The sequence below is a fragment of the Colias eurytheme genome, chromosome 26 (genome assembly GCF_061535395.1).
Source record: "Colias eurytheme isolate Ceu_HAF_F1 chromosome 26, ilColEury1 Martin Lab GWU primary, whole genome shotgun sequence".
NCBI classification, from domain to species: domain Eukaryota; kingdom Metazoa; phylum Arthropoda; class Insecta; order Lepidoptera; family Pieridae; genus Colias; species Colias eurytheme.
This window is the reverse complement of record NC_143005.1, coordinates 6,327,062-6,344,750: the sequence shown is the minus strand read 5'-3', so window position 1 is coordinate 6,344,750 and position 17,689 is coordinate 6,327,062. Positions and strand designations below refer to the sequence as shown.

General features: G+C 32.7%; 1 protein-coding gene and 1 long non-coding RNA gene across 2 annotated transcripts in view; one reads left to right on the top strand and one right to left on the bottom strand.

Moving 5' to 3' along the window:
* Nucleotides 1–17,506, bottom strand: part of Stim (stromal interaction molecule) — a 47,728-nt gene extending 30,222 nt beyond the window's left edge. The window contains exons 1-2 of the mRNA XM_090116583.1: nucleotides 17,131–17,506; nucleotides 951–1,081 (exon numbers count right to left, since the gene is read on the bottom strand). Of these exons, the coding sequence (XP_089972709.1) occupies nucleotides 951–1,081; nucleotides 17,131–17,302 (303 nt within the window). The 5' untranslated portion in view covers nucleotides 17,303–17,506. The remainder of the gene's footprint in view (nucleotides 1–950; nucleotides 1,082–17,130) is intronic.
* On the top strand, nucleotides 11,899–12,824 carry LOC149897226 (uncharacterized). Its single transcript, XR_016458236.1, has 3 exons — nucleotides 11,899–12,084; nucleotides 12,211–12,272; nucleotides 12,347–12,824. It is a non-coding gene; the product is annotated as an uncharacterized LOC149897226 (long non-coding RNA).
* Nucleotides 17,507–17,689: the final 183 nt, after the last annotated feature.

Genomic DNA, 17,689 nt, shown 5'->3' with positions numbered 1-17,689 from the left:
ACATACCAATAAAACGAAAGTATAAAGACACCATATTATTTCCATAGAACACAGCCGCGCACACCTACGTAATTTTGCACTATTGCTATTGCGCATATCATTTAATTTATTTATCGACAGTCCCACACAAAAACTCAGCACACGTTTAACTGTTTCCACAAATCGTAAAGATAGTGAACCCATTTTGGCGTATTCATACTATTTCGCCGGAATCTCGACAATAACACGTACCTACACTGTTTGTTTTATAAAACCAATGCTTTCTTTGAAATCGTGCCATTTTATTGATGAACAATGCGTGTTTCCAGTGATATTTTAACTAGTAGGTCAGTACAATGTTGGAAATAAAACATGATAATATGTAAAGTTCGAAACGGCTCGCCCAAAGTGTGATTGTTATTAAGTATAATACGCATTCACCGAAAATAAAAAGCTATGAGTAACGAGTATTCGAGGGGTTTAGTTGAGTCATTTGAAAAACTCAAAAAAGCATCTAAATTACCATACAAGATCAGCAAGTAAGAAATCATTTGATATTCTTGTATTTTTTTAAATAAACTAAGAGTCATTGAGGAGGAGAGAGACAGTCATTGACGTTTCCATCGTCAATAATCGGTGAATAAGAAAATTTTAATTTTTGTCTTATATAAAGCGGCTATAGAATTTACACTGTGTAAGATCGAGAATAGTAGAAGTTACAACTTATCGTATAAGGGTTCTTTTCTACCAATAATGTGCGAGGATGTGTAGCGTGGAATATGTTTGTAAATAACCAATAGTATCGCTTCAAACGCTTAAAACTAAATGAAACGATATGATTGGTCCTTTACATTCCTCGCTACACATCCTCGCGCATTATTGGTGGACAAGCACCGATGCTATTCTTCCGCAAGGATGCTATAGCTATATTCTTGCTAGAGAGTAACCACACAACAAAATCATAAACTCACATCATCACTCTCACTAAGATCGACGTTGCCGTTCGCATCGTCGTCGAGCTGCCGGTGGAGCTGCGTGATCGCCTCCAACCCCGCGTGGTCCTGGAGGCAGGAGGGCTCGTTGTGGCACGCCTCCAGCAATACTGAAAGTGTAGATAGTCGAATGAGTTTGATTGTCAAAATACGTAAACTATGTATGTATTTAAATAGGTAGATACGTTGGTAGGTACCTACATAGGTATTTTCAATAGAATTGTATCAAAATTATCTATAATTTATATGCTTTATTTTTTTTAATATAATAAATAATAATAAAAGTTATTTCTACAAATGAGAGCCGAAATCTGAAAAATGTTTATTTTTCATTCGTCGCTTCATTATCTCTTTTAATTCAGTGTTCTATATTTATCATGACGTGTAACAATTATGATGCAGTGTCATTGCTCTTTGTATTTAAATACCGTGGATTCCCGCTAAAGACACGTACAAACATATTATATTAGAGACGTGGTTTATCTTTTGAATATAAACAAGTAACTTACATTGTGAAATTTCTTGTTTATCGTTCACAATAATAAGCCTATTAGAGCTGAATGTAGTAGTTAATCAAATGATGTTTATACTTTATTGTCCGTTGTAATGAAGCAATTTGTGATTTATTATGCAAATAAAAATAAAATCCCATACTAGTTATCAAGACTATTGTTTTTAATGAGCAAAATCTTGCATAAATACCGACGCCTTCCGGGGAAGGAGCCGTAGGGTTATGAGAGTATCCTAGTGACTAAAACCCCACTATGTGTTCCATCGCGTTGCTTTGGACGGAACTGCGGGACATACTTTACCGCGTGATAATAAGATTAACAATTTCCAATCATCCTCACTTCACGCGGGCATGTACAAACGTTATTTTTTTATTTATCCGAAACAGACACTTGTCTTTCATGATATTATCCGCATACTATCACGGCAATCACGATCCCCACTTTGCTGATAACTTTTATCTCTTATCAAAACGATGACTACAACATTAAGGCTTCACTTGTCTCAAATAGGCTTAACCTAGTTACCTAGTAACCATTTAAGGCCAGGTTCTATTTAATTAATATTATTAAAGCAGCTCGAGTTTCATTGAATCTTTTAGCCATACAATTGATGAATATAATGTTTGAAGTTTTAGATTTGAAAAACTTTTAGGTTTAAGTTAATAAACAACAACGATGCCATGATTTTTCTGTATAAATTTCAATACGTATGTTGTCGCAGAATGATAAGGGCATAAATGCATGTTTCATGTATTAAGATCGATTTATAAATAAAAAACATTGTTTGATTTGATGTCCTATTGAAGTATTGAGATACTTTGGGATAAATAACATCTTATCAAACTATTAATCTATTACATATTTTAAAAACAACTAACCGTTTCAATCATTGTGTTATCCTTAAAACGTTTGATCCTTATGTGACGAACGTTTTAAAATAATTGCATTATAATTTATAACTATTGCAAAGTTTCAAAATAGAAATCATAAATAATGCTTATCACTTATCAGGCACTATCGCCATTTCACCGAAATAATTATTTCGTATTCAAATTACAAACACTGGTATATAATACAGGGAAATAAAAAGAACAGAGCATTGCATTATGATAAATTGCACACACTACTGATAGCGTTATCGGTCAAACGGTTGTTTACGGTTTTATCTATGCTTTGCTATACTAATTTTAAAACACGGAAAATGTTTTAAGCTATCGGTTTTATAAATTAACCTAAATTATGAAAAGGAGAGCCGTTATTGCAGTTTAATTGCTTTTGACAATATTATGTTGTTGGTACGTATCTACCCACAAATATTTAAATTATGCCCTATGATTTTAGGTAAAGGTAAGGGCAAAAACAATAATTGTTGGTATGTTAAATATTATAAAACCCATATGATAGGGACCTGAATGAAAATGGAATTTTATTTTTGCCTTCTACCTTCTTCCTTCTTACCTTCTTTTCATTAAGTTTTTAAAATATATCCTACTAGCTTATCGCCCGCGGCTTCGCCCGCTTTGTCTAAAACCTAATAAATTATTAGGTTATATACACAAACCTTACTCTTGAATCACTCTATCTATTAAAAAAACCGCATCAAAATCCGTTGCGTAGTTTTAAAGATTTAAGCATACATAGGGACAGAGAAAGCGACTTTGTTTTATACTATGTAGTGATAACTACCGTCTACGGTGTTTTAAAGTTTTGGTATGGTGTTTTAAATTTTTCATTCACACATTGATTTAATACTTCTTTAGTTTTACATTTAATAGTACTTTATTAAATAGTTTATAGTATGCTTGTATGCATTGGATGAGACGTCAACAGGAAGGAAGCTAATCTAAATAGAATTTATGAATAAGTAATGATAAATTATGTATCTAGTATAGCATGTTTGAATAGTGTCTATTTTAAGAATCAGATAATCCCATTTGGTAAATAAGTAAATAACTAGAAAAAACTGTAAGTAAGTAGGTACATACTCTAAAATTTTTATTACAATACTAGTCACCGACAGGAAAAACTACTCGTCATACCTTCAAAAACATATTTAAGTACACAATATATCATATGGACTTATCTCTTACGAAATATTCCATCATTACATGACAAAGATTTCTTCATTCCATTAACATATTTTACGGGTTACTTAGACACATTTAGGTATCCTTAAACTACGAAATCACCACGCAAATGGCGCAATAATGAATTATTTAATGGAATATTTGAGCGGCACTCTATTTCGTTTGCGTCAAAAACGTCGTATTTATTCTGTATTTCAGCAAGTTAACCGATAAAAGTAATTTACGCACCGTTTGCGTTCACTCAGCGCGGGCGGAGGATAAATCACATCTCGGCATCAATTAGTGCTCTTAGCATCCGCTGTGTGCCGACAAAGCGGATGCCTATTGCCTACACTGTGGGATATGAATGATATGATACTAGAGATACGGATGTTTCTTGAACTTTTATCAGAGATAATGGACAAAATGACCAAAATCAGGACAACGCATTCTATGCTATTTGTAATAAGGAATAGTATTCATAGTACAAATAATTTCATCATGATCAGATCATATCTATATTTATAAATACCACCCTTTTCTAAAATTACACACAATAATAATTATAACATTGTTGTGACTCAATACTAGAAATTGTCTCTTGTTGTGGGAAGGATGGAATGAGATTGTATGTCTCATTCATCACATTATTTTAAAGTTTTGGCACTAATTTGGGTCAAGTAAACTTTGATAATGAAAATTTCCTTAGCTTTAATCTTTGCAAATAGGATTTAATTTCAAAACAAGAGCTAAAACTTTATGTTTTATCTTTTCTTTTACGAAATATTTTTTCCCAAGTGTCATCATCATCTTCATTTTGATTCTTCGACATGTCGGTTGCCTCACTTTGTTTTCATTCACCGTTCGAGCAGTTGTGATGTTATCAACATGCGCAGATGAATTGAAAAACAAATTTCTTTCCTGCACACCCCGCCTGGTTTATACTGTCTACTGAACCAGCACTGCTTTTTTCCCCAAGTGTAGGTAGGTATCTAATTACCGTCAAATGTGGCTACTTGACCTTTACTTGGCAACTTGACCACACCTTCCGTTTAACAACAAAATATCAAATTTTGTAGAATTGAAAGCAAATTGACCTAACGTATCGATGTTGGTAGGTTCTTAAAATATTAATAGGCAACATATTTTAATTTTAAAGCGGTAACGCTGTTGGTTCTCGCAATATAACGTATCGAAGTGTGACTGTAACTAAGGATCTTTTGCCGGTGTCAGTATTATTATGTTTGTAGAGCTTAAACTGCACATCTCAGGTGAGTACAGTTTTGATATGTTGTGTAATAAACCCTAGAGATTGGTTTTACAGTGGGAACTATCCAATTTTAGGCTCATCTGTCGAAATATTTGCTTGGGCATTGATGCCTCAGGTTAGGTCAAGTTGCCATTGACCGCTGCGTGGCAACTTGACCGACGCCTAGGGTTGACACAAAAAATAACGTGACTGCATTTTTTCCTTTTTTTATCTGTTTCGAGTTTTGCATAGTAAAATCAATAAATTTGCTGCAAATTTCGGACAATCTAGATACTTATACTCTCTTTGATGACAACGATTTAGCATATTTCTAATGAAAAATAAATGTTTCCTTATCTATTAATAAATACCTATAAGTATTAAGTAATATACATATACATATGTATTAAATTTAGTTTAATAAATAAATAGTTCATTAAAATTTGTGTCTTGTTTGTGACAACCCTATCCGACATGTAATGCTTTGTATGAAATCATTACAAATCCCGTGGCAACTTGACCAGGTAGCCAGAGCCTAACAGTTTATTGTAAAGCTTCGGGCTGCAATATTTAAAAAGTCGAAGAATTAAAAAGTAATAGCAACTTAGCCTAAAACAAGAATGTTAAGCATCTACCTATGAAAACTGATGTGCAAGGTCAAGATACCACATCAGTGTCAACTTGACCTGTATTACGTTTATTTGTAAATAATGTCAGATTCAATATATTTTAAAGAAATACCTAGTAAAAGTGAATGATGAAATCATTCATGACATGAACAAATCATAAAATGTTAATAAAAGTTTAATATAAATAAGTTAGCTAAGAAAAAGTAAAAAAATGTGGTCAAGTAGCCACATTTGACCGGTACCCCAATATTTTTATAACAGAACAATAACTTGTACAGGCACATATAAATTCTTATTCTGCAATGTTGTGTCGAATAATATGTAAACATATTATGAAAATTAGAATTAGAATTACATACTAAATAGCGCACAAAGTGCAGATTAGCAATTCTCTTTTAACATTATACCAAGTAAAATACTTACATGTCAACGTTTGTGCATTTGTCGTTTCATTAACACATGTAAATATGTACAATATAAAATGTTGCCCTATATATAGACTAGACCTATATATATAGACCTATTAGGCTGGGGTAGAAGCCTTTAAAAATAATGAAAAGATAAAAAAAATCGCAGTCGGATGAAACCCATTAGAAAAGGAGGGGAATATGATAAAAATGTAAGGAAAAATAAATTACGGTCAATCCGAGTTCGGGAAGAGGGAGGGGGGAGCTTTTAAGAGAAAAAAATGGTTTCTCTCGATTTCCGACAAAACTACAAGTCCTACGGAAAAAAGTTCAATGGCAAAGTTGTAGGTAATAAAAGGATCTACAACTTTTGTATTCACAATTTTTTCACATAACCTCAAAATTTAGGTGAAAAATTCAAAAAACCCAGTTTTTGGTTTTTTATTTTTATCTACTTCAAAATTTATTGCTTTTCTACGAAATTTGGTGAAAACTTACTTTATTATGTCCCAAATACACTGTAATTTATTTGATTGAAAATATTTATTTTTTCGCCTTATTTTGAATTAATACCAAAAAAACAACCTAATTTTCAATCGAAAAGTCACCCGTCAAAATATCAGCTTTTTTCAAAAACTTGGGGTGCCTTTTATTCATTGAAATCTCTACTTTCATATGGTGTAAAAAAAATAAACACCACCATAGTAAATGTTCTCAGGAAATGCATACAAACAGTGTGAAAATTAGCTTTTACTAAATCAGGCACACTTCTCGAACTACCTGAAATGTTTATATCGACATCATTTTGCTTTTGAATATGCTGTAAAATATTAAACTTAGAACAGATAATTATTTTTCTTTTGAAATATTACCGAAAAGCCGATACAAGAGAAGATATAGAGTTCGAGAAGTGTGCCTGATTTAGTAAAAGCTCATTATCACACTGTTTGTATGCATTTCCTGAGAACATTTACTATGGTGGTGTTTATTTTTTTTACACGATATGAAAGTAGAGATTTTAATGAATAAAAGGCACCCCAAGTTTTTGAAAAAAGCTGATATTTTGACGGGTGACTTTTCGATTGAAAATTAGGTTGTTTTTTTGGTATTAATTCAAAATAAGGCGAAAAAATAAATATTTTCAATCAAATAAATTACAGTGTATTTGGGACATAATAAAGTAAGTTTTCACCAAATTTCGTAGAAAAGCAATAAATTTTGAAGTAGATAAAAATAAAAAACCAAAAACTGGGTTTTTTGAATTTTTCACCTAAATTTTGAGGTTATGTGAAAAAATTGTGAATACAAAAGTTGTAGATCCTTTTATTACCTACAACTTTGCCATTGAACTTTTTTCCGTAGGACTTGTAGTTTTGTCGGAAATCGAGAGAGACCATTTTTTTCTCTTAAAAGCTCCCCCCTCCCACTTCCCGAACTCGGATTGACCGTAATTTATTTTTCCTTACATTTTTATCATATTCCCCTCCTTTTCTAATGGGTTTCATCCGACTGCGATTTTTTTTATCTTTTCATTATTTTTAAAGGCTTCTACCCCAGCCTAATAGGTCTATACGGAATTGTAATTCAAACCAATCCGACACCTTAACCTGAAAAGTCCTTAGCTGTTAGCCATTCAAAATAAAATAAACTGAAATATTACTCGCTCGCTATCATATGTAAATTATCCGGCTTTTGAATTACCAAAAATAGAAAAGACAAACATTTAAGTTGCCACCAATCATATGCGAGGATGTGTAGCGAGGAATGTTTGTAAAGCACCAATCATATCGCTTCATTCTATCATTACTGAAATTGCGATTCATAAAACAGAGAACGAGGAAGCAACAAAACAAACACTTTCATAGTTGACTACTCCCAATTTGGTTTAACCACCGACCTTCAACTTAACAGCTAACTCATATTCAATTTCAAAACCTTTTAAATCATGACGATGACCATGTTTAAACTGACTACATAATAAACCTATATACCTGCAATTCTACAAACGATCCTGATTCTGCTATTAATTCTATCACTACAAAAGCTTATACGACATCACATTTCTAGTTCCATTTGAAAACATCCAATATTATTCACGTTAGCATATCAAATCAGACAATCGCCGCGCACGTGTTCACGGATCTCATTGTTTTATACATTTCCATTTTCCACGTACTCTTAAACGCATAGTTACTAATTGTTTCCAATCAAGTGTTTCCAGCCGATTTGTTACACTTTTCCAATCACTTCTAGAACATTCTATCGATCCGTAGTCACTGCTACAAAGAAGTTTTCAAATCAGTTTGATATTCATTCTATACTTAGTGCAAATATTATTAGCATATAATTCTGCAATGCTAATAGTATGGAAAACATTTACAGATATCATTTAAAATATAGGTACTTGCTGCTTGCCCGGGGATTGATCAGAGATTAAAAATTGCCTTAGTAAAGAGGTAAATTTCCAATTGGTCAAGTATTTTTTTTTTTACAACAATAGAGCATTTTTGGAGTATATTCCTTACATACAAAAATAACTTCCCGTAACTAATGAAAAAAATTATCTGGGTAGCAACAAAGGTTTTTATGTAGGTACATACTTACAAATTGTTAAACCAATAACTATAGAAATTAAGTAAATCACACGTTTAAAATTAGTTTCAGATTGATATTCTTTAAACCGCATATTATCACTAAAATCTTAAATTTTAAAACATTCGGATTTAAAATTCAATCACTTTAAACTGCTTCACAACACTGGTTATATACGACTGATAGGAATAAGGAAAAGCGCCATAATTCCTGTAAAATTCAGAGTATTATTCATTCCACAATAATATTCTGTAAGTTAACAACTGAATTTATTCTGATTCATCATTCAACGTATAAATTTTGTTTGCAAATATTTATCACCAATTAGTTATGTACGTGGTATCAAATCACAAGTTAAATAATTTACGTAAAATGATGATGATGATGAACACTTCAAACTTGTATCAATAAACAAAATGGACTCAAAAACAATCACAACAGAGCAATTTTGCAGTCCGTGTTCCACTGTTCTGTAAAGCGATGGTTTTAATTGAATTGGGATGGTTTTAATTAAAAGTGGGAGACTCATAGATTGATGAAGGGGTTTTCATGAAATCTTAAATACTTTGATAACCCAGTATGTATTTTAGAGCATATGCTACGAAGTCACATACGAGAATATGCTACGAAGGCAAAGAAATTGAACATAGACCACAACTCATTGGATATTTTCTTCAGTTCTTAATTAGCAGACGAATTAGATGTTTTCATCAATTCTTAATTAGGAGAAGAATTCCAAAATTATCGACACCATTCATTTCAATTGACACCTACTAAAAAGGACATTAAATGAAACATGCAACGTAACTATTTCACTACAGGCAATACAACAATTGAGCAATTAATCAAAGTAGAAAACAAAAGTATGGCAATAGCGCAATAACGCCATACCATACCCGGCCACTTAACTCTGCATTATTGGGATCAATTAATGTTTGGAACTTGTAACTGAAAGATGGAATACGAATTGCTGTGTAGAATTGATGTTGGCTCATGTGTCATTAATGCGTGTTACTGTGGTGTTACCCATTTACATTGTGTTCTTGGTGATGATGATGTGGTAATCTATTTAATTTTATGAATTTTCCAAGCTCCAGCACCCATGTATCTTTTTGTAATAACCGGTGGAAAAATTAATAGGTCGTATTAAGAAACCATGAAAAAGTATTAGATGGACGAGATGGTCACATATTATGTACACAATCAATTATTATTCCCCTGATTCAAGGATTTCGCTGAGCCCTCCTTTTCATACTTCATTCTCTAGACTGCAATTTAAAACACATCAAAATGGACAATGCACTAAAAAAAACGGCAAACGTGCAAATAAGATTATAACGAATGCTAAGGAAAGGCCGTTTTTATCATTGAACGCCTCCAATCCGGTTACTCTAGCGTAGTTTTATGGGACATAAAAACCTAGGCTTCATTCATGGGGCCATGGCATTCGCAAACATTGACAATGCATACACAGCCTTACCAAGATATAGAGCTAACAATCGCACATTATACCCATACACACACAAGGATAACAATATATTGCGTGTTATCGGTGCGGCAAGGACGTATAGATTAGTCCTATTGTATTTAAGAACAACTTCATTTATTAACTTCTTCTTTCAGCGGAATTATACCATTAAACAGGGCCACTTTTAATTTAGAAGTTGTGCTATGATAAATTTAACATTCTCACTAAATTTCGGTCACTATTTCATTCAATTTTTTACTTCACTGAATCCTGCCTATTTATAAATCGAACTTGTTACAATAAAAATAGATACAATGCCATGAAAAGAACATACAAACGATTCTAAAAATAGACATGGAAGTATATTGGTAAGCGTTTAAAATTTATCAGATCGTTGCGACCTTATAAACCAGTTCGCGCAACATGTGGTGGCATAGCAATGAAACTGCATGTTACATATTACGGAGCGTTATGTGCTATTTAATGTAATTACAGTGTTTCCTTAACCTTCACATCACATCATTAATTGAGATGGGAAAGTCTATAAACGATGATTATTAAAATTAAATGCCTTGTTTGTTTAGAGTTCAGAAAATTTGAGCTCTGTATCAGGGTATACTTGTTTTAGATACCTACTTGATGTTACGATCATGTTTGAGAATAAAATTATGTATATATTTCCTAGAATAAAGCTTCACTTTACCATATACATACTCTACAGTCTACAGCACATAATATACCTACTCCGGTTCATTTAAAGAAGTAGTGAAGCCAACGAGCTTAATATGATCAGCCCAACCTTCTATCATTGCGAGAAAATTTCCGACTCCTGCACTAATGACATAGGAATGGCAATATCTTAATATCTTATTATCTAAATATTCCGCATTATCCGTGACTAATCTGTAGGAGCGTGTTAATTCAGGTGCATTGTAAAGTACTAAATGGTACTAATTTAGGCATGGGAACAATATTTCGGCGCGCGTTGCGTGCCAAACGTCTCTGCCTGCCTGTTTACGTGTGTCGCGAATCGTCTACGTTTTTAATTTATACTTCCCTATATTGGATGCGATGTAATTGTTATCGATGTTTATTTGTTATTGTTCTGTTTTTGATTTGACTATTGGAGGTCGTTATGAAACAGCGCATACGCTGAGTTAGTGTCTGATGATCTTAAATATCATTCTGGTTTAAAAGTTGACTAGTTGTGTACAAAATAAAGTATAGAATAAAAGAACAGAGGAAGCAATAAAGGGACGACTTATCGAGAACTACAATAAAATGTAGATCAAGGCTCACAAGCCACATATTGCCTTCATTATTGTTCAGTATAATGTTCAGAGTAAATTAACTTAAATAATTTATAACTGGGTTTTTTATACTGCACCTTGATACTCACGTTACAATATAAAAATTGTATGAAACAGATAGGTACAATAACATTAAATTATTTTCGCTGAATTCTTTCTCAATACATATTTTATTTGAATCCACTTTAACATATGAATTACAGAGCTCAATAATTAATAAGTTGAATAAAATATAATCTACTGGGGCCGATTTTATACACCAACTAGAAGTCTGACGCCGCGCGTGTCGCTGAACTTTGCTGTTAAGGTGATGAATTAATTTTTCTAACATTTACGGCCCTTTTTAAACCTTCGTAATTTTTATATTATTAAAATTGTTGTGATGAAAATTCTTGACAAGAAAGTTCAATAGTAACACAATACGTCTACCGTTTTAGAAACATGATTCCATGATATTTTCTCGATAGAAAAAAAATACAAAGTTCTCATTGTTATTTTTTTTTAATCTCTGGCATCTTCAAAATAACAAACGTAAAGTTACGACTTTTTGGATATTAACTATAAAATATACAACCTATACGTCTACCGATTTAGAATTTTGAAATATGCGATGGTTTTGAAATAAACAACAAATACTTGAAATTAGCGCGCGACCAGCCAGTATATCGAGAGCCGCCCTGTACCTTCCTACCCCGATCGCTGCACGAGTCATTCCCGCTACGGCCGTCACACGGGGAACTTGTGTCGCTCGCGCAATCGTAAAAAAGGGTGACAACACGATAAGACAAAATGAGACAAATGGGGACAATAAAGAAAATAAGAAGAAGAAACATAAAGGTTGGAGGAAAAAGAATGCTTACAATTGGAACAAATTAATGAAGTAAGTTGGTTTTATTTTAAATTTGATGATAATTGTATTATAGACGATGTTTGATATGTACCCCTGTTTTAAGTACATAACGAATGTGTAAGGTTTTTTCATTTATAGCATAGATAATCTTTTCAGAAATCCGGAATCCAGAAGGAAAATAAACCCACTGATTGTTCACAATGTGAACCCACTCCTTCGTAAGTACCTTTATTCAGTCAAAAATGTATGTTATCAACGCTCTACTGGTTTTATCGCATGATTCCATTTTTAGCAAAAAGCAACAAAGTGCAAAGAAATAAAAAAATCATGGTGAACTTAGTGGAAGTATGGTGGATGTAATATGGAACAGGAGCTCATTGGAGTAGTATTATATTTAAAAAAATACGAAAAAATTTCAAGAATTACATTTCTTAGTAGGTGATAGATAAGTATGTTGTATAAAGAATTTGATGTTGATATTTATTTCATTTATACTTACTACACCTGTGCGGGAAATTGCTTAGTAATAAAACAGGTTTATATTCATATTTACATAGTAATGTGAGTTTTCATTTCGAAAAATTTTGTGTAAGTATATTAAATTGAGTTCCTGGGTGATCTGGAAACACAATTGGGCCCGGAAGATGGCGCTGCAGTCACTCCTCCTAATCACATGAACCGATTTGGATGAATATTTGTGTGCACATTTCATTGTTGTGGGATGATTGGTTGATTCGTTTTCACATTAGCTAATATTATGTATTTTTGTTGTTAGAAAGTAAACATTATTATTGGTATAAATAAGCCAGTGTTTGTCTCACATTGCTGTACCTGCCTACCTACCCTACCAGGGCCTAACTTTGTTCTGGCTATTTTATTTTGATTATTTGTAATGAATAATTACAATTATAATAGAGTGCAAAAAATAAATACATGCGTCAATATATTTTGTGTTTTTTTTAAACAATTTTTTTATTTAAAAAAATATCATTCCAACCGCGGCTTTGCCCGCGTGGAATTAGGTTATATCGTGAATCCTGTTTTATCCCACAGAAGTGTTCAGTTCGGATAAAAAGTATCCTATGTGTAAATCCAGGCAATTAGCTATATTTTATCAAAATTGGTAATGTAGTCTTGACGTGATTAAGTAACAACTAACAAAAAAATATACAAATTAACATCCAAAGTTTTCCAAAGTTTTTGTAATAAAGTAAACATTACGAAATAATAATAATTAATAATTATTAATAATGTCTAAGTAGTTGTTAAAAAGAAGATTATTTGTTTATAAGCAAGAAAATAAAACCAATGAATCAACAATTAAATAAATGTATAACAATATTATAACTGTATGACGACTCCATACATGTTTGTCCCGAGTCGGCCAGCGGCAGCGCGGCGAGTTTGCAAGAATGACTTCGCGCACACCCGCGTTCGCGATAGCGAGCTATTAGACTGCGCCCGCCAAGCAGTGGATTTTTTTTTGTGTATCGTCTTAAAGTCATTATTGCGATGCCGGATCTTCGTAAAAAATTAAGAACGCTTACGGAATCGATTCCTCGAAAAATTATCTAGTGATGCACGCGCTTTGCAAATATTGACATGCTTTACCGATAACACATTTGTTTGCGCGTAATCCAGATTCCACAATCCACATGAAGCTTTAATACGTCAATATTATGTTAGCATTTAACTTGTGATAAGGAAAACATATTTCATTCTATGCACATTTGTCTTTGGAAGTTTGGCTCCGAACGAGGGAAAACCGGAGGCCAAATTGGATGCACGATGTTTTTTGCGATTTCGATAATAGTGTTCTTCTTCAAGGCAATTTGTCCTCTGTGTGTTACGTGATTAGAATGATAATCCCTTAGATAGTTATACGATTGAAAGCCAAGTTGTAAGAACATAAACACAAAACACTCGAATTTAAGTGGCATTTATCTTCAATCTCACAAAGCTTGGCATCTTTATGATCCTGTACTTGTAAAAATCTATTTATCAACAACATTTGATATTTTCCTTAGCAATCTAGATTTTGAACTACAACAAAAAACAATTCAGTTTTTGTCCATCATCGAAGCAGACTTCAGTCAGTTCTCTGAATACACAATTCACATTGATCTTTTCAATATGAACTTGTGTACTTTAGAGTAATTTTATCTGAGTTCTCGTATGAAAACCGGTCACAACCTCCTTGGCGTTAACCTCACAAGAGCACAAAGTAATGTATATCGACGATAAACCGCCAAAATCACAAGGTCCACTTCACGTATCGCTAGACGTTGTTATGAGTCACGATGTATGTGAGTTATAGATAAGTAATAGACAGATAGCTATATGCTATATTGCAGTATAATAAGTATTGGCGTGAAAACTGAAAACATTAACTTTTCGTAATTCATTACCTGCTTTTAAATGCACGAGCGGCGTTTCATAGTGGCTTAAATTTTTAAATGGTAAATTTCCAAACGTCAATGTGACTTTAAATTAGGATAGAATATAGATAATTTAGATTAGATAATCAGTTTTTCAGGTGGATTCAATGATAATATAGGTGTCAAATCTTTACATTATCAGACAGTGGAAACATACATATATGATTTTGTTCCTGAGTCCTTATTTTGAATTGCGAAATATTTTATCGTAAGCTATAGCTTGATGACACAGTTTCATCCTTTTCGGTTACTTAAAAATGTTTAAAACAATAAACGGTGAGTCTCCTTAAGGCATTCAGCAATTTTTGAGCCACGTGAACTGTCCTCCGTCTCTTCAACTAGAGAGACTTCTTCAATCAGAACATCCCATTCAAGAAGCATGAATCAAGTCCGCAATCATTTCGTACAGCGATCTGTTAGACGCGGTCTGATCGCAACTATTTCCGTCACCGAATCCAGACGATCGAATTGTAACACGTGATATGCTGAAAAGCGATTTTGTCACGCGTTGTCGCCGCGTATTTTAGTTCCTGATGCAAATCACGGTGCCTATCGTTTGTGGCAATGAAAATTCCTTCAGGTAATTAAAACACCGTCTCGAGCCCATCGGGTGCCCGATTATCTAGTAATAGGCTACGACGACCGACTTCAGCCGCTAATTAAATTGTCAATAATCAAATGTAGGGTGATTCTATTCTTTAATAATTATTATTGTTACAGTATGTAGTCTAGTTTATATTTATAACAGTTCAAATGGCTGTTTATGGAACCGGCATTTAGCACCTATAAATACCACTGTTTATAAATGGTGCCTATCCATATTTCTCAACATACTTTGAAGTTCAGTGATCAAGCTTATCATTTTCTTTTTAATATTAGTATGAATTTTATAGGGCAAAAATTTACAGGGGACTTTTAACAGATTTCTCTAGTCACATGTTTCTATTGATATACAACTGTTCATTGAAGAATATTGAGCAAATGATTTCCCTGTCGTTTTTATAAATATTTTCTTCAAGGGCAAGTGATTTATAAGCATATGTACCTAAGATCATGGTCATGCTCTGTTATTATATATCTATAATTAGCCAGAATAAGTTAAATAGAATCTACTCATAAGTGAAGTCCTACCTCCCCTAGTGGGGCAAGGGGCAGATGCATTAGCAGCCTTCTGTGTCCTACCAGACCGAGACATTTTTTTTCTTCTTCTCCACCGGGAATCGAACCCAGGACCCCTCGATATTACGCTCACACGTCAACCACTGTACCAAGGAGGCGGTCAGAATTTACTCACACTTCAATAAAATAAATCTAACATTAACATTCTGATAGTGTTTAAAAAAATAACTATTCACAGGCACTTATTTAATACTCTACAAAATAAAAGTGTTGAGTATGAGATAAAAATAAACTTATTTCATGTTCATTGAAACAATGGTTTTTGTGAATCATTAGAATAATTGGGATGCTGTGTAACATTATTGTCTCTTTGACCCTGACTCATGATTTTCCACCATTAACATTTAGAATACATAATTTCATTGTTTCTCTCAGGGTTTTTTACATGTCGCTGACAACAAGTTTAAGAGATTTGGCCTAGTTAACTAAAGGTTTTTTTTCGTAAAATGAACCTTGTTATTAGTGATTTAGGGCAGAGTTTTATTTTATAGGAAGTCGAGTTATTTAACTCTCATTAAAAGTGAACAAAAGTCTTTTATTATTTTTGGACTTTAATGAGCAAAGTTACCAAGTATCTTTTGTTCTAAATACGGATAAAAAACAACAGAGTTTGATCAACTGTTTAAAATAGAAACACTCTACTGTAATAACATAAATTTTATGTCAAATATTGAGTGAAGTAAAAAAACAACATTTTAAGTGTTTCTACACAATATTCTACAAAAATTTATACATATCTGCCCATATGAATCTTATTATAATCTCTAGCGTTTTTGTTAAATTTGGCAAGAATTTTGTAATAATTATCAACACACAAAGGAAACATGACATTTTTTGATGTAAATATTACAAGTAAAGTAGTGTATTATTATAACTTGTACTGTATGTACCTATTTGTTAAAGAGTTTTTTTATTTAAAATTTCTGAGATTAATTACATGAGCAAGGGTGGAACATAAATTAACAAATAATTCTTAAAATTAAATTTATACTTGAGAAAAATGTTTTATTCAACATAATAAATAAATGAAAAGTTCCAAACACTATTTATTCGAAGTTTTTATATCCCTATTGTAAATTTTAATGTTTTGTTGTTTTCTTTATTATTTAATTCCCTATTGCACATTAAATAAAGTATGCCTACTAGTTATATCCATCATTTGAAATGGGATTTAAGAAATAGTTATATGTTTACTAATTGTAAAGAATTAAAATAATTTTTAACAATTAGTAAACAACAAAAAAGACCTCCATGGTATACTGAGAACATTCTGGTAGAACTAGATAAGGTAAACAGATGTTTCTAATGTCAACGTTTGATGGTTTACAAATCGAGCTATAATATAACGTCAATACGGATTTAATTCTAATGACTAAATTAAACACTACAATAAATCTATTGCCCGGCGTGAAGGACGCTAACAGGTGTTAATGATTGCACTATGTAACAGAATACTCACTGAGTTCGTTTGACGCTGCAGCCGCGGAGTCGCTCATAAATGAACTACTTCTCGATACAGGGCCCCAATGCATCCTTCGGCCTGTATCCTTCGATTCTGTCCGCTCCCCATCATCCGCTTTACACAGATGAAGAGCAAATACGCACCAATATAACACAAAACCGATACGCATCGTGATCTTTCAATGACACTGAACTTACTGTCTAAAATGTTCAAAATAAATTTTCACCACTCTTTGAACCATACACACAATCAACATTCTAACATGCAGTGTTTTTTAATTAGGTTTATCAATTTTTCTAAGACCACATCACACGTACAGTTATAAAAAACTAGGTACAGCCAGCCTTTATCACAGAAAAAATTATGAGGTCGAATAAATTTGACGTAAACATATTTTATATGGCAACTTTTGTAAACGTCAAACTCAACGATCACAGATAATATAATTAAGCCTGAGTTTGAAATACGTAGATAATAAATAATTTATTAAAAACTCGTGCTACGTATTTTAATCCGTTGCTTTCGCAATCTACTACAGAAATTTTAGGGAATTGTA